General features: G+C 40.1%; 1 protein-coding gene across 1 annotated transcript in view; it reads right to left on the reverse strand.

The window, feature by feature from the left end:
* Positions 1–25,176, reverse strand: part of ALG13 (ALG13 UDP-N-acetylglucosaminyltransferase subunit) — a 97,100-nt gene that overhangs the window by 8,284 nt on the left and 63,640 nt on the right. Inside the window, 2 exon segments of the mRNA XM_017349952.3 lie at positions 7,804–7,998; positions 24,516–24,681. Of these exon segments, the coding sequence (XP_017205441.2) occupies positions 7,804–7,998; positions 24,516–24,681 (361 nt within the window).

The following is a 25,176-nucleotide window of genomic DNA, read 5'->3' on the forward strand; positions in this document are numbered from 1 at the left end:
TTGTGGTGCAGTGGGTTAAGCTACAGCTTTGGATGCTTGATTTGGTGATTTAAGTCTCAGTTCCTTCACCTCTAACCCAAATTCATACTAATGTATCCTGGGAGGCAACAAAAGATGGCTCAAGTGCTTAGGCCCCTGCCACCCATGAGTGAGACCCAGATGGAATCCCAGGTTCCAGACCTTGGCATGGCCCAGTCCAAGCTGTTGCAGGAATTTTGGGGAGTGAAACAGCAGATGGAAGATCAATATCTCTTGTTACTCTACCTTTTGAGTACATTAAAATAAACACTTAAAAAAGAGAAATATAGGGACCAGCATTGTGGCACGGCAAGTTGGACCAATGCCTACCACACTGACATCCCAAAAGGGTACTGGTTCAAGTGTCAGCTACTCTACTTCCAATCCAGCTTCCTGCTCATGTGCCTGGGAAAGCAATGGAAGATGGCCTGAATGCTTGGGGCTCTCCCACCCACATGGGTGACCTGGATGGAGTTACGGGCTCCTGGCTTCGGCTTGGCCCAACCCCAGCTGTTGTGATCATTTGGCGAGTGAAACAGTGGATGGAAGATTCTCTCTCTCTTTCTCTGTCTCTCTTTCCCCTCCTCCATAACTCTTTCACATAAATAAATCTTAATAAATAAATAAAACACTTTTTAACAACAAAATATTGGGGCTAGTGCTGTGGTATAGCGGGTAAAGCTGCCGCCAGCAGTGCCAGCATCCCATATGGGCACCAGTTCAAGTCCTGGCTGCTCTACTTCTGATCCAGCTCTCTGCTATGGCCTGGGAAAGCAGTACAAGATGGCCCAAGCTCTTGGGCCCTTGCACCCACGTGGGAGACCCAGAAGAAGCTCCTGGCTCTTGGCTTCAGACTGGTGCAGTTCTGGCCTTTGCGGCCAATTGGGGAGTGAACCAGTGGATGGAAGATTTATCTCTCTGCCTCTCCTCTCTCTGTGTAACTTTTTCTTTCAAATAAATAAATCTTAAAAAAAAAAAAAACCTACTTCCATCCACTACAGGTCAAATTTAATCATTCAAATGTAAATGTTCCCTATAAAACACAATCTTTAAAAATATTTATTTATTTGAAGGGCAGAGTTACAGATCTCCCATGCAGGTACCAGGGGCCCAAGAATTTGGAGCACTTTCTGCTGATTTCTCAGGTGCATTAGCAGGGAACAGGATCAGCAGCAGGGCAGACAGGATTTGATCTGGTACTCAGAAGGTATGCTGCTCATCTGGGGTGCTAGTATTATTGCAGGGGGCAGCTTAAGCTACTGTGCCACAATGCTGGCCCTACATAGTATTTTTTTATTTAATGAGCATAAATTTCCAAAGTACAGCTTATGGATTACAACAGCTTCCCCCTTCCCCGTAACTTCCCTCCCACCCACAACGCTCCCCTCTCCCACTCCCTCTCCCCATCCCCTTCACATCAAGATTAATTTTCAATTATCTTTATAAACAGAAGATCAATTTAGTGTATATTAAGATTTTTACATAGTATTTTTAAAAAGAAAAATATGCAAACAGTCAATCAGCAGATGTGAAAAATACTCAAACTGGATATCCACATGGAAAAATCTCAATCTAAACATAGAATTACACTCATCACGAAAATTCACTCAAAATGGATCACAGATCTAAATGTAAAACACAAAACTATAAAAGTCTTAGAAGACCAGAGAGGAGAAAATCTAGATGGATTTGGCTTTGGTGATGGTTTTTTAGATACAACACCATAAGTACAATGCATAAAAGAAGTAACCGATAAAGCAGACTTAATTAAAATAAAAAAAGTCCGTTCTGTAAAAGACACTGTCAACAGAATGAAAAGACAAGTCATAGACTGGGAGAGAAGATATCTCTGATAAATATTTTTACCCAAAATACACAAAGAACTCTTAAAATTCAACAATAAGAAAACCTGTTTAAAGAAATGGGCTGGGGCCGGCGCCGTGGCTCACTTGGTTAATCCTCCGCCTGCGGTGCCGGCATCCCATATGGGCGCCGGGTTCTAGTCCTGGCTGCTCCTCTTCCAGTCCAGCTCTCTGCTGTGGCCTTAGAAGGCAGTGGAGGATGGCCCAGGTGCTTGGGCTCCTGCACCCGTGTAGGAGACCAGGAATAAGCGCCTGGCTCCTGGCTTCGGATCAGCACAACTCCGGCCGTTGCAGCCATTTAGGGAGTGAGCCAACGGAGGGAAGACCTTTCTCTCTTTTCTTTTTCTCTAACTCTGCCTGTCAAATAAAAAAAAAGACACTTTCTGATGTATTAAAAAAAAAAAAAAGAAATGGGCCAAAGACCATGAAGACATCTCACCGAAATATAGGTGGCAAATATGTATATGAAAAATCTAAATCCAAATATTGAGGTGCCATTCCACACCTACTAGAACGGCCAAAATCCAGAACACTGACAACACCAAGTACTGGTATGAATGTGGAGCAAGAAGAATTCTCATTTGCTGCTAGTGAGAATACGGAATGGTACATCCATCTTAGAAGAAAGTTTGACTATTTCTTAAAAAACTAAACAAAAATTTGCACATACACATTTAGAGCAGCTCTATTCATAATTGTTCAAATTAAGAAGCAACCGGGGCCAGCGCTGTGGTGCAGGTTAATCCTCCCTCCGCCTGCAGCACCAGCATCCCATATGGGTGCTGGTTCTAGTCCTGGCTGCTCCTCTTCCAATCCAGCTCTCTGCCATGGCCAGAGAAAGCAGTAGAAGATGGCACAAGTCCTTGGGCCCCTGCATGCATGTGGGAGACCGGAAGAAGCTCCTGGATTCTGGCTTCAGATCGGCCCAGCTCTGGCCATTGTGGCCATTTGGGGAGTGAACCAGTGGACAGAAGACCTTTCCCTCTGTCTCTCCCTCTCACTGTAACTCTACCTCTCAAACAAATAAACCTTTTTTAAAAAAAGAAGCAACCAAGATGTTCTGTAGGTGAACGAATATGCAAATTGTGATACACCCAGACAATGGATTAATTTTCAGCTCTCAAAAGAAATTAACTATTGAGGTATAAAAATACATGAAGGAATCTTAAATGCACACTACTAAGCAAAAGAAGTCAATCTGGAAAGGCTAAATACTGTCTATACAACTGTGTGTACAAGTATGCAGCATTCTGGAAAAAGTCAAAACTATGAAGATAATAAAAAGATCAGTGATTGCCAAAGGTTGGTGGGGGTGGGGAGGACAAATACGCTGAGCACAGAGGATTTTCAGGGCAGTGAAAATACGTGTGATAACATAATGGAGGCTACATATCATTGTACAATTGTCCAAACCCATGAAATATATAACAGTACATGTCAACCATAATGTAATCTATGGCCTTAGGTGACAATGATGTGTCAATATAGGTTCATCAATTATAACAAATTTATCACACTGGTGGGGGGGCATTTGTTAATATGCGAGGCTATGCACTTGTGGAAACAGGTGGTGCATGGGGAATTTCTGTACCTTCCTCTCAATTTTTCTATGAATAGAAAACTGCTCAAAAAATGCAGTACTTTTTTTATTTGAAAGGCAGACATACACATACACACACAGAAACAGAGACATCTTCCATCCACCAGTTCACTCCCCAAATGGCCATAATGGTTAGGGCTGGGGTGGGCCAGGCCAAAGCTAGGAGCTTCTTTTGGGTCTCCCATGTGGGTGCAGGGGCCCAAGGACTCTGGCCATCTTCTACTGCTTTCTTAGGCACACTAGCGGGGAGCTGAATAATAAGTGGAGCAGCCAAGACTAGAACTAGCAGCCATATGAGATGCCAGCATTGCAGGTGGCAGCTTTATCTGCTATACCACAATGCCAGACCCCCAAAACATATTGTTCATCAGTCACCAAAATGGCTAAAACTAGAGAGTGGCAACCCTCAATGATGGCAAGGATGAGAAAGAACTGGAATTATTATACATTATTGGTAGGCATGTAAAGCGATATAATTTGGAGAAAATGTTCAGGGCCAACACTGTGGCAGAGAGGGTTAAGCCTCCACCTGTAGTATTGGCATCCCATATGGGTGCTGGTTCATGTCCCAGCTGTTCCAAGTGCTTAAGGCCCTGCACCCAAGTGGGATACCTGGAAGAAGCTCCTGCTTTGGCCTGGCCCAGCCCAGCCCAGCCCTAACCATAATGGCCATTTGGGAGTGAACCAATAGATAGAAGATCAATCTCAAGATCTTTTCTCTATTTCTCCTCTCTAGTTCTGCCTTTCAAATAAATAAATAAATCTTTTAAAAATTATGTTCAGTAGGGGGCCGGCGCAGGGGCTCACTTGGTTAATCCTCCACCTGCGGCACTGGCATCCCATATGGGCACTGGGTTCTAGTTCCAGTGCTCCTCTTCCAGACCAGCTTTCTGCTGTGGTCCGGGAAGGCAGTGGAGGATGGCCCAAGTTGTTGGGCCCCTGCACCTGCATGGGAGACCAGGAATAAGTGCCTGGCTCCTGGCTTTGGATCAGTGCAGCGCCAGCTGTAGCGGCCATTTGGGGAATGAACCAACGGAAGGAAGACCTTTCTCTCTGTCTCTCTGTCTATAACTCTACCTGCCAAATAAAAAAAAATATGTTCAGCAATTTCTTATAAAAGCAAGAATATACTTCTCTGCCCCAGCTATTTCATCCAGCAGAGAGCTGGATAGGAAGTGGAACACCCGGGACTTGAACCGGTGCCCATATGGGATGCCGGCGCATCAGGCCAGGATGTTAACTGGCTGCGCCACAGTGCTGGCCCCTAAATACTGTATGTTTACATTTATATGGAATGATAAAACAGATAAAACTATGGTAGGAAGAAATCAGAACAGGAGTTGTCTCAGGGATAATGGAGATTCAAGCAGGGAAAGACTGGGAAGAGGCATGGAAGAACTTTGTTGCATAATGGTAACATTGTGTACCTTGATGCAGATTTGGGTTACACTGGTACATGCACACATATGTTAAAACTCGGCTAGTTTTAAGCTTTGGACATTCCATTACATGTGAATTTTGCAAGAAAATGAAAAACTATGGGTGGGTCTTGTACAGTCGGTTAAGCCACTGCCTAGGATGCCTGCATCCCATATCAGAGTGCCTGGTTTGAGTCCCAACTACTCTGTGTTTCTGATTAAAGCATCTTAGAAGCAGCAAATGAGTGTTCAAGTACTTTGGTTCCTGCCACCCACATGGGAGCCCCAGAGGCAGTTCCTGACTCCTGGTTTCAGCTGGGCTTAGCTCCAGCTGTTGCAGGCATTTGGGGAATAAACCAGCAGTCGGAAGATTTGTCTCCCTCACTCTGTCACTATGCCTTTCCAATAAATAAACCTTTAAAAAAACCAAAAACTACTGAACTCCAACTAAATTATATGTACACTGAAGGTTTTTGAAATTTTATTGTGATTCTGATACATAACAGTTGTACATACTTGAGTACAGTGTAACATTTCAATAAAAGTGCATGTTGTATAATGGTCATATCAGGGTATTAAGCATATCCATTACCTCATTTACCATTTCTTTATTTTGAAAAATGCAATACTGTCAACTATAGTGACCCTACTATGCAAGAGAACACCAGAACTTTTTCCTCGTATCTAACAGCAATTTTGTACCTATTGACCAATCTCTCCTCCATCCTCCCCAGCCTTTGTAACCACTATTCTATTTAGTACTTCTGTGAGATCAGCTGTTTAAGATTCCACATAAAAGTGAGATTGGGTGTTACTTGTTTTTCTGTGCCTGGCTTAATGTAACATCCTCTAGGTTCATCCATGTTGCTGCAAATGACAGGATCTCATTCCGTTTATGGCTGAATAGCATTTCATTATGCATATATACCACATTTTCTTTATCCATTTAGGAGAAATATACTGACATCTATAATTTACTTTTAAATTCATATAAATAAGATGGATTAATGAACTGATGGAGACAGAAAAAATGTACAGACATGTTATAAAGAAAGCACAGCTAAATGTTAATGATAGAATCTAGGTGGCGAATAGACTATTGATTTTAAAATTCAACCTTTATGTGTGTTTGAATATTTCCATAACACAATGTTGGAAAAGAGCAAAGTCAGCATTATACAGTGACTGACTACAACTTGGGTATAGGCAGGTAAGAGAGGGGAGAGAGTAAAGAAATCAGGGTTTAGATAATAGGTCAATTAGGTGGAAATGTTACCACTGCTAACAAACTAAGAAACCACGGAGAAGAGTCAGTGAGTCAACATTTTGTGTGGCCTAAGAAGAAAGGAGATAAAAATGAGGAATTTCATTATGGACTTTTAAATTTGAAATGAAAGTTTAAAAGCTACATGAAAATGTGTAGCAAGTAGGCTGGTGCCAAGGCTCAATAGGCTAATCCCCAACCTGTGGCACCGGCACCCCAGGTTCTAGTCCCGGTCGGGGTGCCGGATTCTGTCTCGGTTGCCCCTCTTCCTATCCAGCTCTCTGCTGTGGCCAGGGAGTGCAGTGGAGGATGGCCCAAGTGCTTGGGCCCTGCACCCACATGGGAGACCAGGAGAAGCACCTGGCTCCTGGCTTCGGATCAGCACGGTGTGCCGGCCGTAGGGGCCATTGGGGGGTGGACCAACAGAAGGAAGACCTTTCTCTCTGTCTCTCTCTCTCACTGTCCACTCTGCCTGTCAAAAAAAAAAAAAAAAAAGAAAAAGAAAATAAAATGTGTAGCAAGTAGCTAGAGAAAAATATCTGATAATTCTGAGGCCAAGGCTACCTAAATCTAGGAATCAACTACCTCGAAGTATTAACGATGAAGTTTGAAGGAAGGGAAAAAGGACATCATGAAGTCGAAGAAAATCTTGGCAATTAATTTGGGATTGGGGGAAAAAAGACCAAAATTGAATAGAAAAGCAGCTAGAAATATCAAGAGAATGTCACAGCAAAGCAAGTATTAGGGGCTGGCATTTTAGCAAAGGGGGTTAAGTCACTGCTTGTAATGCAGGCATCCCATATGAGAGTTGAAGTTGTGGTTGCTTTGCTTCTGGTCCAGCTCCCTATCAATGTATCTGGGAAGGCAGCACCCACATGGGAGACCAAGACAAAGTTCCTGGTTCCTGGCTTTGGCCTGGCCTAGACCTGGTTTTTAATGCCATTTGGGGAGTGAAATAGCAGACATAAAACGGATGTCTGTCAGTGTGTCTGCCTCTCTCATCCTCCCCCTGTCACTCTGTTTTTCAAAGAATAATACATCTTTCTTTCAAGAAAAGAAAGTATAAGTAAACTACAAGGAACTTTCAAGTACAATTCTTTTTTAAGCAATGCTACCAAACTGAAGGATAACTTCCAATGGAAACCACTCCTTAGCTATTTAAGGAAATGAGCATATGGCTGAAATCCAAGCAGATCAGATCCCCAATTCTCCCCTAAAACCCTCTGCACGTCTTCACAATTCATTTGGAATCCTAAATAACAAAGACTGCAACAATTTCATATACTTGTGGAAAGAATTTTAAAAATGGAGAAAAATTGACACTGACTCCTGCTTTTAAAGAACAACAGTGGAGAACAGGAAAGATAGCTATTTGAGAATCTTTTTCAGGAAAGATATGTCACTGCCCAAAAAAAGGATCAAAAGTCAAATCAACTATCTACTTGCTGATTATGTAAATGATACCCTTAGCTTTCAATCTCTCCATTCTGCAGTCACTTACCTGGCATTATGCTCAAGTTCATTTCCATTTCGCTGCTCACCCCAGTTTTCTCATAGGTCAAGCATAGAGAAATATGCACCAAGATTTTTTTTAAAATATCAGACTTAGATAACCCTCACCAAGTCTCAAAATCTACTTACCTTGAGGCAGGTCACTGCCACTTGGATCACAGGAGTAAGGCGGAGGTGGTGGTGGAAAGTTTGAAGCCTCTCCCATCTCAAGAGAAGGAAGTGGAGGTGGTGGTGGTGGTGGTGGTGGTGGTACTGGTAGAGAGGCAGCAGCAGCAGCAGGAGGAAGTGGAGGAGAGTGGTATGGATAGGACTGTGAGACAATCACTAAAAAAGAAAAGTAGCAATGTATATTGTAATACCTTATAAACAACTTATCTTCTGCTTTTATGTTCCCTGTATGGTCATGAAACTCTTAATTTTCATAGTTTCACTTAAAGATAAAAACTTTCAAGGTGGGGCCAACGATGCAGCTCAGCAGGTTTAAGCTGCCACTTGCAACACTGGCATCCCATACTTTGGTGCAAGTTCAAGTCCTGGCTGTTCCACTTCCAATCCAGATTCCTGGTTATGTTCCTCAGAAGGTATCAGAAAATGGTCCAAGTACTTGGGTCCCTGCCACACATGTGAGAAACCATGAAGGAGTTCCTGGCTCCTGGTTTGGCCTGGTCTAGACCTGGCTACTGAGACCACTTGAAGAGTGAATCAGCAAATGTTAGATCTCTCTCCAGTCCCCCTTTCTCTCTCCACCTTCCTTCTTCTTTATCTCTCTTCCCCTTCTTTTACTTTGCTTTTCAAATAATAAAATCTTTTTTTTAAAAAAATCTTTGGTTACTTAGTTTAATATATAATTTAAAGCATCAATCTTTCATGCTTAAATCACAAGATGCATAAGCTAATAAGAAACTAAACTGCACAGATTTCACATTTTAGCAATCTTTGAGAAATTCTACTGGTAACATCTGAGAAACATGGGAAATTCTATATCATAACAGTTCCATATCTAAGGAGGTACAAAACAAAACAGGCTAAATAAACATTAAAGGGCTAACTTTAATGTTCTCTACCTCTTAATATAGTTTAAAAACAATACTCAGTGTCTCACAGTTTTAGATATAAGAAATTAAAATATAATAACATTTAAATATGAATATTCTATGATAATAAAGGAGAAATAATGTGGCTCTTCCTAGTTAATACATACATCCTCCTCTTTCTCTCTCTCTCTCTACACACACACACACACACACACACACACACACACGACAAGCCAGTTAAATTTTTCTAACAAAAGATGAAGGATATAACCCATCAAGTTTACCTGAATCACTTGAGCCAACTTAGAAATTCAAGTATGAAACTTCATCACTATGTCACCTGCACTAACATTTTCATACTGAGAAGTAGAGGAAGTTTAGTATCATCATTCAATACATGTTTAAATTCAGAATTTCTGCCCAGTGAATTTAGTACAGGAACAGTCAACACAAGGTTAATTTGTTATTGTAGTAATTTAGCAATAAGTAATCCATGTTGTTTTCATTCACTGACAAATACTAACAATATATTCATCTATAACTTTTATATACTTACAGGGTAATGGTTATAGGAAATCTGTATATCTCAGGGTTATCTAAAACTTGGTTACCAATTTGGGGATGGAGGTCTGGTGATAAAACTTTCTCTCTTGATTGTGGAAGTGGTTATACAACTCCATGCATTTGTCAGAACTATAACTTGGTACCCCAAAAATGAATTTTCCCATATATAAATATTAAATTTTAAAAACTTGCTTAACTAACTGTTGGAGCTTTTTCATGCATTTAGAAACATTCTACAATTTGAGAATAATTTTCGGAATATCCTTAAGTGCTATAAATCAATGAATTTGTTTTCAATAAAACAAATTATTCAACAAAGCTCTTCTCTTACTCCTTTTAAATACTCAAAATAAGTCACATTTAAAAAAAAGAAACTGCAGTAAAAACTAGCTAAAAATAGCAGAGTGTGATTATGATCACTAGGTAAAAACCAACTAATAGAAAAAGACCTACATAAATTTTTCATGGACCTGAAAGAATCAAAGGTAGAAAAATTTGAAGGTCACATTGTCTGAACTCATCTTCCTTATATACCCACAGTATTATAATAAGCCCTCTAAGAAAATGTTCTTATAATCTCCAGTGGCTCTATAAATGCATGAGCATCTCATTCTTAACACAGTCTTTGTAGGCTCAATGGGATATTGTTTGAGGGACAGAAATTAAATATTCTAAAATCTTAGTAGAAATCAATGTAATGCTGTTAGAATGCTTATTTCCTCTTGTTCATGTAGCTGCAGTCTGCTTCAGGGTATTTTAGAGAATGTAAATATAAACAATAGACTGATTCTCTAGAGATCAAAAAGAGGGCTAAGACTAACATTTTTAAGATTTATGTACATCAACAGTCAGGACAAGAGCTGATCAAGTCACTGTTTCTCATAGTGTCCATTTCACATCAAGAGGTTTCCCCTTTGGTGCTCAGCTAGTTGTCGCCAATCAGGGAGAACATATGATATTTGTCCCTTTGGGACTGGCTTAATTCACTCAGCATAATGTTGGTTGAACTCTGTAATTAACACACAATTATTCTTAGGTGTTGAAATTTTAACTGAAAAGTGATCCCTGTTAAATATAACAGTGGGAATAAGAGGGAGGAGATGTACAATTTGGGACATGCTCAGATGGACTTGCCCCAAATGGTGGAGTTAGAAACTTGCCAGGGGATTCCAATACAATCCCATCAAGGTGGCATGTACCAATGCCATCTCACTAGTCCAAGTGATCAATTTCAGTTCACAATTGATCACACTGAGAGGTCTAAGAGTCAAAGGGATCACACAAACAAGACTAGTGTCTGCTAATACTAACTGATAGAATCAAAAAGGGAGAGAACGATCCAACATGGGAAGCGGGATACACAGCAGACTCATAGAATGGCAAATGTCCTAAACAGCACTCTGGCCACAGAATCAGCCCTTAAAGCATTCGGATCTGGCTGAAGAGCCCATGAGAGTATTTTAGGCAGGGAAAGCCAAGACACTCTGGGAAAAAAAAAAGACCTAAATGAAAGATCTCTGCAAGTGAGATCCCAGTGGAAAGAACGGGCCATCAAAGAAGGAGGTACCTTTCTCTGAAGGGAGGAGAGAACTTCCACTTTGACTATGACCTTGTCTAAATATGATCAGAGTTGGCAAACTCAAAAGGCTTCCATAGCCTTGGCAACTCATGACTAGAGCCTAGGGAGATTACTGACGCCATAAACAAGAGTGTCAAATTGTTAAGTCAACAACAGGAGTCACTGTGTACTTACTTCTCATGTGGGATCTGTCCTTAATGTGCTGTCCAATGTGAAGTAATACTATAACTAGTACTGAAACAGTATTTTACACTTTGTGTTTCTGTGTGGGTGCAAACTGATGAAATCTTTACTTAATATATACTGAATCGATCTTCTGTATATAAAGATAATTGAAAATGAATCTTGATGTGAATGGAGTGGGAGAGGGAGCGGGATATGGGAGGGGTGCGAATGGGAGGGAAATTATGGGGGGGGGAAGCCATTGTAATCCATAAACTGTACTTTGGAAATTTATATTTACTAAATAAAAAAAATAAAAAAAGATTTATGTATTTATTTGAAAATCACAGAGGGAGAGATGAAGAGAAAGAGATCTTCTATCACCTGGTTCACTTTCCAGATGGCCGCAACAACCAGGGCTAGGCCAAGCCAAACCTAGGAGCTTTTTCTGAGTCTCCTGTGTGGGTCAAAGGGACCCAAGCACTTGGGACATCTTCTGCTGCTTTTCTCAGGCCATTAGCATGGAGCTGGATAGAAAGTGGAGCATCTGGGACTGATCTGGAGCCCATATGGGATGCTGGCATCGCATGTGGCAGCTTTACCTGCTTTCCACAATGCTGGCCCCATGAAAAATTTTGATAAAGACAGGTTTCAAACTTCCACTTCCATGTGTCTCACTCACCTCACCCCAAGTTTGGACCATAAAGCCTGTCTTCATTAAAATTGATACTTTGTTGTTCATGGACTTTTTTTCCCCCCATTAGCAATGGTTTTTAAAATAATGAATTAAAGTATTATTTATCTTAAATTACAGTGCATTTTTGATATCTCCTTAAATTTTGCATTCAGGGCAATTGAGTCACTAGTTCTGGTCTGGGGGACAGTCTTGGAAATAGTTACCAAAATGGGAAGTTGACACAATTTAATGCCTATGAAGAGATTTCTATTAAATATAATCACTGCATCAAATTACCTAGCATATTAGCAGTAAGTTACAAGAGAATGGAAAGGCCGGCACTGTGGCATAGTGGTTAAAAACTGCCGCCAGCAGTGCCAGCATCCCATCTGGGCGCTAGTTCGAATCTTGGCTGTTCCACTTCCTATCCAGCTCTCTGCTATGGCCTGGGAAAGCAGTAGAAGATGGCCCAAGTCCTGTGCTCCTGTACCCTCATGGAAGATATCGAAGAAGCTCCTGCCTCCAGATGGGCCCAGCTCCAGCCTTTGTGGCCATTGGGGGAGTGAACCAGTGGATAGAAGACCTCTCTCTCTCTCAAATAAAGAAATAAATCTTAAAGGGGGGGTGGGGAGAAGGATGGAAAGGGCCAATCAGAAAGACATTATGAACAAAGTAGGAAACATTAGTTGTTTCATCTAAGGGGTTGATAAGAATGGGAAAGAGGAAGTAAAAAGCAGCCAAATCTAGTAAATTACAGCTATAGTTGAGGTTCATAAGTGACAACAAAAAAAGCAAAATAAAAGAAGCATATATTCAGGAAAACCTGACATTTAAAGGGTAAGCCTTCAATCATTCCACATAACTGAGGCATTACAATGCTCATCTATTACTTGATTTTTTTTAAAGCTCAGATGTCTGCTAGAAGCAGACAGCCAATGCTTTCCCCTACAATTAGCACAAAGTAGTAAAACCAGGGTCTATAACAACATTCCCAATGAAAAATTTAAACATTATTAATATTTACTATTTTGTTACAGGCACTGTGATAAACATTTTTTTAAATGAAACATATATAGAAACAAATCAAATGTATGGCTTATTGGATTACTTTAAAGGAAAACACTAACCAGGTCAAGAAACTGAATTTTGCTAGCAACCTCACACTTTCCTTTCCCTTTGCCTCATTAATCCCAGCCTTTTCTCTCCTACCATAACAAGCCATTATTTTGACATTAATAGTAATTACTTCCTTGTGATTTTTAGAATTTTTATCACCCAAATTTGCATCCTTAGATAGTTTTTCAGTATTGCCCATTTAAAAAATTTGGCATGATTTGGATCTGGCTAAAAAGCCCATGAGAGTTTTGCAGGCATGGAAAGCCAAGACACTCTGGCAAAGGAAGGAAGGAAAGAAGGAAAGAAGGAAAGAAGGAAGGGAGGGAGGGAGGGAAAGAGAGAAAGAGAGAAAGAAAGAAAGAGAGAGAGAGAGAGACAGAAAGAGAGAAAGAAAGAGAGAAAGAAAGAGAGAGAGGGAGAGAGAGAGGGAGAGAGAAAGAGAGAGAAAGACAGACAGACAGACAGACCTAAATGAAAGATCTCTGCGAGTGAGATCCCAGTGAAAGAACAGGCCATCAAAGAAGGAGGTACCTTTCTCTGAAGAGAGGAGAGAACTTCCACTTTGAATATGGTCTTGTCTAAATAAGATCAGAGTTGGTGAACTCAGTAGGCTTCCATAGCCTTGGCAGCTCATGACAAGAGCCTTGGGTGATTATTGATATCATAAATAAGAGTGTCAGTTGTTAAATCAACAACAGGAGTCACTGTGCACTTACTCCCCATGTAGGATCTCTGTCCTTAATGTGTTGTACTATGTGAATTAATGGTAAAACTATTACTCAAATAGTACTCTATACTTTGTGTGTCTGTGTGGATGCAGTCTGTTGAAATCTTAGTATATACTAAATTGATCTTCTGTATATAAAGATAATTGAAAATGAATCTTGATGAAGAATGGGATGGGAGAGGGAGTGGGAGATGGGATGGTTGTGGATGGGAGGGAGGCTATGGGGGGGGGGGAAGCCGCTATAATCCAAAAATTTTACTTTGGAAATTTATATTTATTAAATAAAAGTTGAAAAAAAAAGAAGCTGAGAACCTAACTTAAGCAGAGAGTCAAACTTAAAAGAGAAACATAAAATGAAAAAAAAAATTGGCATGTCTTGAACCTCTTTATCCTATAGATCCCTCCTCCATCCACTTGATTTCCTAACAGTTTTTCTTTTGAAGAACCTGGGCCATTCCACCTGTTGAGCTTCCTTCCCAGTGTGGATTTTGCTGATCACATCTATATTTCTTGCAAATATATTCAGGAGACTGGATCAGACTCACAACTGATTCCTTTAGCACTTCTATAGTAACATCTAAGTGCCTTTGAAATATTAGCAGCTATTAATGCTTAATGTTTATCCATTCATTGGGGACTGCAAAATGATTACATTTTGTCACTTCATTTTCATTGACTAGTTAGAATACTAATATAAGGAGCTATTTCCCCTCATTTACTATTTGGTTACTCAGTGGTATAGTTCATATAAGCAGGATAAATCCTTGATTTTTTATTTTCTACTTTTCAAGAAAATGAATTGATTTCTTATCATTCACTTAAGGTGACCAATTTTTTAAATATTATTAGGACTTTTAAATTGAACATCTAAAATGTTATAATCTATTGTCATTGTAGAACTTTAAATTGTTCCATCTTTGGCCAGTGGGAATCCCTTCCAGATGACTCATTTTGACAACACCTCAGCACTCTTTGATAGCTTCCTTGTTGTTTGATATGACAAGATGTTCCAGGCTCAACTTGAATAGGTCCTGTCCAGACCTGGAATCAACCATTTCTCTACAAAGCCATATCTTTAAACAATGATAAAGTATATTTTAAGACCACAAACTGGGTATTAGGGATACTTTTGTTTCTAAGCCTTTCAGTGAAGGAAGATAGGAAATACATGCATACTAGTTAATTCTGTAGTACACTGTTGTCCAATACAACCTTCTAGGTTGGTAGAAATATTTTATATCTGTGCTCAATATCATCTGTGCTCAGTAGCTATCAAGTAGCTACTGTATTGAGCACCTGGCATATGGCTAATGTGACTGAGGAACTAAAGTTTAACTGTAATTAATTTGTCACATGTAGCTAGTGATTATCTCAACAGCACAGCTCTAGCATTTTCTTCAGGAAAGATTCATGGAAATAACATTCTGATTTTTACATGGTGTTCTTTGTTCTTGAAAATCAGTTAGGCTGACTTTATTATCTTTGGGTTCACAAATTCTTTCCTCAAGTACCTTAACTGTTACTCCATTTTCTTCTAGCATAAAACATTACTGTCAAAGTTTGATGACTATCATCTTGTTTCTCTTACATTCCATAGCCTCTTTTAGTTAGATATGCAAAGGACCTTCTTTCTCACTAAACTCCAGTAGTTTTACTAGACTATTCTAATTGTTGGTTTTTCTGGGTCAATATTCTCAGTTATTTCATTATGTACTTTTAAAACATTTTAAAATTTCAGTCAAGTTTTATTTTTCCTTTTAAAAATGTATTTATCTGAAAGCCATTGTTACAAAGTGGGGAATAGAGGAGAGAGAGAGAGAGATCTTCCATCTGCTGATTCACTCCCCAGATGGCTGCAATGGCCAAGGTTGGGCCAGGCTGAAGCTAGTAGCCTCATCAAAGTCTCCCATGTGGACAGCAGGGATCCAAACACTTGGTTCACCTTCCACCGTTTTTCCCAAGAGCATTAGTAGGGAGCTGGATTGAAAGTGGAGCAGCCAGGACACAAAGTGGAGCCCATCTGGCATGACAGAGTTGTAGGTAGCAGCCATCCTCATTCATTACACCATAACACTGGCCTCAAGTTTTCTGAATTATAGCTTTCAGTATTTGCTCTGCTCTTTTGAGTTTCTTCTTCAGGGACTTCTATCAGAGATTGACTGCTTTTGCCTAATTTACATGTCACTTTTCAATCTTTGATCTTTTTCAATTTTAGATTTCTCCATTCTTATGTCCTTATTCTTCTCAAAGCATTATCTTTTGCATACATTTGCTCAAGCTCTTTATACTTCATTCTTCATTATTGAAGTATCTTCTTCCCTTTCTAATTCTTTCCTGAGTTCTGTCACCTCAAGAGAGCTTTGCTAATTGATTTATCTTAATCTTTAATATTTTGCAGTATTTTATTGAGTTCATTTTGAGATAAGTTAGTTTACTTCTGTTTAGTAGGTGCATTTCTGACATGATTTCATTTTAGGAATACTATTCTGCCTTCTTTTATCCCCGTAATATATATTCTTTATATAGCATTGACCTTTTGTTTAATTTTAAGTAAATTTACTTTTCATGAACGTTAGAATGAGGTGGGGCACAAGAAGGCTTTTCTAACTTCAAAGAGCTCTTTTTAAATATCTTTATGTAACACTCAAAACTATTATTTCAGGGGCGGTTGTTGTTGTGTAGTGGGTTATGTTGCCACTTGTGACACCCGCATCCTACATCACAAAGCCAGGTCAAGTCCTAGACACTCTGTTTCCAATACTCCTGGGAATCTCTGGATGTGGCTCAAGTACTTGAGTTCCTGTCACCCATGTGGAAGACTCAGATGGAGTTCATGACTTCGGCCTAGCCCAACCTTAGCTATTGCAGCCATTTGGGGAATGAATCAGCAGTTTTAAATGCACACATGTGTGCATGCATGTTTTCTCTCTCTCACATCCAGCCTCTCAAATAAATAAATAAATCTTAAAAGACAAAGAGCATGACTGCTTTCTAGGATTCCTTGACTCTGTTCTCTTCCCCAACTTTAGTGTGAACCACTCTTTGTGCTATGCTGATCCATTTTCATTCTACTCTCAGCAGTTTATCCCCAGTGAGAAATATAAAAGGGAGATCTGGCAGGCCATTTTGAGTTTTCTTAGGGACTAGACTGCAGTAAGCAATTCGAAGTTTCATTGGAGAGATCAAATCCTTTCTCAGTTTGAGCTGCTGGTTCTAAATTAGCCATTCCACTTTCCAGTGAATTCTTTTTAGCAATTTTGGGGGTCTTCTGCTCTTGAGTCCCTAAGACCGCATCTTTGATGCATTCATCTTCTTGCTCCTATAAGACACTCAGAACATGCAGATATTATGACTGGTGATTTAAATTTTGGGGTTTGTGTTGATACTTTGTCACCATGTTTTGTTGTAGATGTTGTCTGTGGGTTCTGGCTTTGCTATTTCCATTTATATTTGGGGATTCAGACTGAAAAGCTATGGTGGTGTTGTCACCACCTGCCAAGAATTCTGAGAAATTTTAAAGATTTATTTATTTATTTGAAAGACAGAATGAGAGAGAGAAAGGGAGAGATAGAGAGCCTCCATCTGCTGGTTCACTCCCCAAATGGCTGCAATGTCCAGGATTAAGCCAAACTGAAGCTAGGAGCCAGGAGCTTCCACCAGTCTCCCACGCAGGCAGCAGTAGCCCAAGCACTTGGGCTATCTTTTCCTACCTTCCTAGGCCATTAGTAGGGAGCTGAATTCAAAGTGGAGCAGCCAGGATGCAAATTTTTATTCATATGGGATGCCAGTCACAGGTGGAAGCTCAACCTGCTACACCACAATACCCGGCCCAGAGAATTTTTAAATGTATTAACTAATTAAAATCCCACAAACATTGCATGAATTGGTATTATAAGTACCCCTAAGCTCATAGATAACAAACGTTCAATAACTTGTCCAAAATTAGCTAAAAAGGGGTTAAAAAAGGTTCTAACCTGGAACTCCTAAGTTCCAGACCCTATGTGCTTTGTCATGACGTTCACAGGGCAATGATTCATTGTACAAGAATTTTATAGAAAACACTTCAGGAATTTCTTCTATAAATTGAGAAGCATTTCTATGTTAATTCTTGTATAATACAAGTTAAAGTTTGAGAAACTGGTGTTAGTCCTATAAATATTCAGTGGATATAAAAATGGTAAGGGTTTTGCTCCAACGGAGGAGCTACAAGATGGCAGAATACAGAGGGAGCACACTGATAGTCCAGGAAATTAGAGTTTAATGAAACTGGAGATACTGTAGTCTCAGGGAAGAGTTAGGGAAAAAACTGCAGAGGAAACTCTTCCAGAACTAGTGGGATACAGGTGGACCTATGTGGAGCGCACGGGCGCCCATGGCACAGGACCCCAGCTGCTGAGTCTACGCACCAGTGCTGGAAAGGGAGGTGAGGAGAAAATGCAGTAGCCCGAGACACTGGCGGAAAAGTGGCAGGAAGAGCCTAGAGGCAACGAGGCTTGAAGACCCGTGGGGGAAAGTCCACCAGCCTAACTAGAGGAGAGAAAAAAAAAATGAAAGGGACCGGTACGGACGGACACGATTCTCTCTCTCCACTCACCTTACAAAGGTGGGTAAGACAATACAGCAGGTGCCATTTTGGACATACAAAACCGCTGCGCCAGCTCAGGGCTGTGCCCGCCCTCAGCCAAGCAGAAAAACCTGACTCTGGTGGGGAGAAATAACAGGAGGTTAAGACCTAGTGAATGTGTGGAGCTTATGAACTGGGACTGTGAAAAAAAAAAAAAAAACCTGAGGGTGTGTGGGAGAACTCACAGTGTGGCTGAGATGTGAGTAGTCTCCGTGGGAGACGCCACAAACTCGGTAACCTTGGCAACTCGGTGGGAGACATTACAGGGGAATCTGAGCTTACACTGAGGATTGTGTGGTCCTTGGGACAGAGCAGACGAACATTACACCCACTGGGGCTAGTGCTCAGACACTGATTGCCATGAAGGAGAAGAGCTAAGCTGAGCGGAATTACTTCCCTTACCTTCTGAATAAAAAAAATCATATATATATATATATATCTATAAAATAAGAGAGAGAGAGAGAGAGAGAGAGAGGAGAGAGAGTGAGAGAGAGAGAGAGAGGAGAGAGAGGAGAGAGAGAGATTGATTTACCATGCTAAACCTGGGTGTGTCACCTTTGGCACAACCTTAACCCTGAAGACCTGAACAGAGCTCTCTGGCCACACCCACAACAAGCTTCTAGAGATTCACCAAAAGCAGACAGTCCCCTTAATCTAGAGTCATAGTACAATGAGAAAAGCCACCACAACAAGGAAAAAAAAAAAAGAAGAAATCAAAAAATATCTCCAAAATGCTAAACAACAAATGCAGAAACCGAGGAAATAAGAACAAGGAAGACATTAAACGCCCCCAAATGAACATGAGACTCCAATACAAGATTATAAAGATGATGAGATAGAAGAAATGCAAGATACGGATTTCAAAAAATTTATGATAAGAACATTTAGAAGTTATCAAAAACAAATGCATGAACTACAGAAACCCATACTGGACAGGATAGAAAATCTCTCGTGAAAATGAAATCTTAAGGAGGAATCAAAATGAAATGCAGAAACTAATAGAACAGGAAAGTGTGATAGTGAAGAGAAAAATGAAATGAAGAATTTAAGAGATCAAATGACAAACGCATTTGAGAGCCTTAAAAACAGAGTCAGTGAGGCAGAAGAGAGAATATCGGATTTAGATCACAGGAAAGTATACAGTCAAACCAAATAAAAGAAGAGAAAATTAGAAATCTAAAAAATATTGTTGGGAATCTACAGGATGCTATTAAAAATCCCAACATTCGGGTTCTAGGAGTTCCTGAAGGCATGGACAGAGAGAAAGGATTAGAAGGCATTTTTAGTGAGATACTAGCAGAGAACTTCCCAGGATTGGAGAAGGACAGAGACATCCTAGTATAGGAAGCTTATAGAACCCCTAGTAAACATGACCAAAAGAGATCCTCACCACGACACGTTGTAATCAAACTCACCACAGTGAAACATAAAGATTCTAAAATGTGCAAGAGAGAAATGTCAGATTACTCTCAGAGGATCTCCAATTAGACTCACAGCAGACTTCTCATCAGAAACCCTACAGGCTAGGAGGGAATGGTGAGATAAAGCCCAGGTACTAAGACAGAAAATATGCCAGTACAGAATACTATGTCCTGCAAAGCTCTCATTTGTGAATGAAGGTGAAATAAAGACCTTTCATAGCAAACCGAAATTCAAAGAATTTGTCGCCACTTGTGCAGCCCTGCAAAAGATGCTTAAAGATGTGTTACACACAGAAACACGGCCATCAATATGAAAAAAGGTACTGTGGGACTTCAATACTGCACTTTCAGAAATAGACAGATCATCCGGACAGAAGATCAACAAGGAAACAGCAGATTTAATCGACACTATAGCCCAAATAAATCTAACAGATATCTACAGAACCTTTCATCTTACACTTAAAGAATACACATTCTTCTCAGCAGTACATGGAACCTATCTAGGATTGACCACATACTCGGCCATAAAGCAAGTCTCGGCAAATTCAAAAGAATTAGAATCATACCATGCAGCTTCTTAGTTCACAGTGGAATGAAGCTGGACATTAGCAACTCAGGAATCCCTAGAGCATATGCAAACACATGGAGACTGAACAACATGCTCCTGAATGAACAATGGGTCATAGAAGAACTTAAAAGAGAAATCAAAAATTTTCTGGAAGTAAATGAGGATAACAATGCAATATATCAAAACTCATAGGATACAGCAAAAGCAGTGTTAAGAGGAAAGTTTATAGCAATAGGTGCCTACATCAAGAAACTGGAAAGGCACCAAATAAATGAGCTTTCAATGCATATCATGGATCTAGAAAACTGCAGCAAACCAGACCCAAAACTAGTAGGTGAAGAGAAATAATTAAAATTAGAGAAGATTTCAACAAAATTGAATCCAATAAAAACATTATAATAGATCAGCTAAATGAAAAGCTAGATTTTTGAAAAAATAAACAAACTTGACACACCATTGGCCCAACTAACTAAAAAAAGGAAAGACCCAAATCGATAAAATTGGAGATGAAAAAGGGAATGTAATAATAGACACCACAGAAATAATAAGAGTCATCAGAAATTACTAAAAACAGTTATATGCCAGCAAACAGGGAAATCTATCAGAAATGGATAGATTCCTGGACACATGCAACCGACCTAAATTGAACCAGGAAGACATAGAAAACCTAAACAGACCCATAACTGAGACAGAAATTCAATCAGTAATAAAGTCCCTCCCAACAAAGAAAAGCCCAGGACCGGATGGATTCACTGCTGAATTCTACCAGACATCTAAAGAAGAAGTAACTCCAATTCTTCTCAAACTATTCAGAACAATAGAAAAAGAGGGAATCCTCCCAAATTCTTTCTATGAATCCAGCATCACATTAATCTCTAAGCCGGAAAAAGATGCAGCATTGAAAGAAAATTACATACCAATATCCCTGATGAACATAGATGCAAAAATCCTCAATAAAATTCTGCCCAATAGAATGCAACACCACCTCAGGAAAATCATCCACCCAGACCAAGTGGGATTTATCCCTGGTATGCAGGGATGGTTCAATGTGCGCACATCAATCAATGTGATGCACCACATTAACAGACTGCAGAAGAAAAACCACATGATTATCTCAATAGATGCAGAGAAAGCATTCGATAAAATTCAACACCCTTTCATGTTGAAAACTCTAAGGAAATTGGGTATAGAAGGAACATTCCTCAATACAATCAAAGCAATTTATGAAAAACCCATGGCCAACATCCTATTGAATGGGGAAAAGCTGGAAGCATTTCCATTGAGATCTGGTACCAGACAGGGATGCCCACTCTTCACCACTGCTATTCAATATAGTACTGGAAGTTTTAGCCAGAGTGATTAGCTAAGAAAAAGAAATTAAAGGGATACAAATTAGGAAAGAAGAAATCAAACTATCTCTCTTTGCAGATGATATGATTCTTTATTTAGGGGATCCAAAGAACTCTACTAAGAGACTATTGGAAATCATAGAAGAATTTGGCAAAGCAGCAGGATATAAAATCAATGCACAAAAATCAACAGCCTTTGCATACACTGGCAATGCCACAGCTGAGAAAGAACTTCTAAGATCAATCCCATTCACAATAGCTACAAAAACAATCAAATACTATCAAATAAACTTAACCAAGGACATTAAAGATCTCTACAATGAGAATTACAAAATCTTAAAGAAATAGAAGAGGATACCAAAAAATGGAAACATCTTCCATGCTCGTGGATTGGAAGAATCAACATCATCAAAATGTCCATTCTCCCAACAGCGATTTATAGATTCAATGCGATACCAATCAAAATAGCAAAGACATTCTTCTCAGATCTGGAAAAAATGATGCTGAAATTCATATGGAGACACAGGAGACCTCGAATAGCTAAAGCAATCTTGTACAACAAAAACAAAGCTGGAGGCATCACAATACCCGATTTCAGGACATACTACAGGGCAGTTGTTATCAAAATAGTATGATACTGGTACAGAAACAGATGGACAGACCAATGGAACAGAATAGAAACACCAGAAATCAATCCAAACATCTATAGCCAATTTATATTTGATCAAGGATCTAAAACCAATTCCTGGAGCAAGGACAGTCTGTCGCTCCCCCTCTTCGTGGAGGAACGACACAGGACCCTGCACTGTTCTTTTGTCTGCTCAGCCCTCCCCGGGTTTGCTGCTGGTTCTTCCCGTGTTGGCTACCGTCCCTTCTACCTCCGTGGAAGGGCGGTTCCCCCTGCCACTTTCCCCACTTCCGCGGGGGAGCGGCACACCGCCGGCCGGCTCTCTCGGGGGGCTGCACAGGTGTTCCTTCAGATAGATGTTCCCCTTAGATGTTCCTGGTGCATGTTGTCTCTCTCCTCCTTTATAGTCCTCTTCCACCAATCCCAACTCTGCTACCCACACGCCGAGTACGCTGCTCTCCTCCAATCAGGAGCAGGTCCTGCTGTTATTTGGTTGAACTGGAGGCAGCTGTGTAGAAGCTGTTTCCTCCTCTCCCAGCGCCATATTGTGGGAGAGCAGATGCATAGAATAAGTCTTAATTCCAGTAACTTAGTCTAGTCCGAGTTGCTCCCAGTTGCTCCCCACAACAGTCTATTCAAAAAATGGTGCTGGGAAAACTGGATTTCCACACACAAAAGCATGAAGCAAGACCCCTACCTTTCACCTTATACAAAAATCCACTCAACATGGATTAAAGATCTAAATCTACAACCCGACACCATCAAGTTATTAGAGAACATTGGAGAAACCCTACAAGATATAGGCACAGGCAAAGACTTCTTGGAAAAGACCCCAGAAGCACAGGCAGTAAAAGCTAAAATTAACAATTGGGATTACATCAAATGGCAAGTTTCTGTACTGCAAAAGAAACAGTCAGGAGAGTGAAGAGGCAACCGACAGAATGGAAAAAAATATTTGCAAACTATGCAACAGATAAAGGATTAATAACCAGAATCCACAAAGTGATCAAGAAACTCTACTATAACAAAACAAACAACCCATTTAAGAGATGGGCCAAGGACCTCAATAGACATTTTTCAAAAGAGGAAATCCAAATGGCCAACAGACACATGAAAAAATGTTCAGGATCACCATCCATCAGGAAAATGCAAATCAAAACCACAATGAGGTTTCACCTCACCCCGGTTAAATAGCTCACATACAGAAATCTACCAACAACAGATGCTGGTGAGGATGTGGGGAAAAAAGGACACTAACCCACTGTTGGTGGGAATGCAAATTGGTAAAGCCACTATGGAAGTCAGTTTGGAAATTCCTCAGAAACCTGAATATAACCCTATCATAAAACCCCCATCCCACTCCTTGGAATTTACCCAAAGGAAATTAAATTGGCAAATAAAAAAGCTGTCTGCAACTCAATGTTCATTGCAGCTCAATTCACAATAGCTAAGACTTGGAATCAACCTAAATGCCCAAGAATCCAACATGGGAAGCGGGATACACAGCAGACTCATAGAATGGCAGATGTCCTGAACAGCACTCTGGCCTCAGAATCAGCCCTTAAGGCATTCGGATCCAGCTAAAAAGTCCACGAGAGTATTTCATGCACGGAAAGCCAAGACACTCTGGCAAAAAAAAAAAAAATGACCTAAATGAAAGATCTCTGTGAGATCCCAGCGGAAAGAATGGGCCATCAAAGGAGGAGGTACCTTTCTCTGAAGGGAGGAGAGAACTTCTGCTTTGACTATGGCCTTGTTTAAATAAGAGCAGAGTTGGCAAACTCAAAAGGCTTCCATAACCATTGCAACGCATGAGAAGAGCCTCAGGTGATTACTGATGCCATAAACAAGAGTGTCAATTGTTAAATCAACAACGGGAATCACTGTGCACTTACTCCCCATGTAGGATCTCTGTCCTTAATGTGTTGTACTATGTGAATTAACGGCATAACTAGTAGTCAAACAGTACTTTATTCTTTGTACTTCTGTGTGGATGCAGTCTGTTGAAATCTTAGTATATACTAAATTGATCTTCTGTATATAAAGATAATTGATATGGGATGGGAGAGGGAGTGGGAGATGGGATGGTTGCGCGTGGGAGGGAGGTTATGGAGGCAAAAAGCCACTGTAATCCCAAAGCTGTACTTTGGAAATTTATATTTATTAAATATAAGTTTAAAAAAAAGAAAAGAAAAATGATAAGTACAAAATGTTATTAAATTGTTTGCCAAATCTGCAAGAAAAAATTGAAACTCTGACTCTCATATCATGAATTCCTCAATGACAAAGTTTACTAATAAATTTAATTCTGGCAATTAAAATGATCCTATCCAATCACTGTAATAGTTGCGTGCATATGTTCTTAAATAGGAAAACAACCATTAGTAACCTACCTGGTCTACCTCGTATAGGTGTAGATACATATAGAGGTGGTACAGTATTCTGTGAGGAAACTGAAGCGGTACTACTAGCTTGATCAGCTGCTGTACAGTTAGATAAAACTGGAGCTGGAACATTATTGGCACAGGAAGCTGCAAGTACTGGAGAATTTCCCATCTCCTATAAGTGCAGAAAAAGTTCAGAACTCTTAAGTTTGGTTTCTCAAACTAATTTTAGTTCCTTATCTAATCCTAAAATTCAGGATATAATTTTGATAACTAAATGACTAAGAAGTTCATCTCACATAAATGCTATGTAGGAAGGTTATTTCTTTTAGAAGATCCCAGATTCATTTGAAAGCTTTAACTTTTTATGATTTTATTTATTTGAATGGCACAGTTACACACAGAGAGAGGGGAAAAGTCACACAGAGAGATCTTCCATCCACTGGTTCATTCCCCAGATGACTGCAACAGCCAGGGCTAGGCCAGGTTGAAGAGAGGAGCTTCATCCAGGTCTCCCACATGGGTATAGGAGCCCAAGCACTTTGGCTGTCCTCAGCTGCTTTCCCAGGCACACTAGCAGGGAGCTGGATAGGAAGTGGAGCAGTCAGGACTTGAACCAGTGCCTACTTGAATGCCAGTATTACAGGCAGTGGCTGAATCTGCTATGGGA

The sequence above is a fragment of the Oryctolagus cuniculus genome, chromosome X (assembly GCF_964237555.1).
Source record: "Oryctolagus cuniculus chromosome X, mOryCun1.1, whole genome shotgun sequence".
NCBI lineage: Eukaryota > Metazoa > Chordata > Mammalia > Lagomorpha > Leporidae > Oryctolagus > Oryctolagus cuniculus.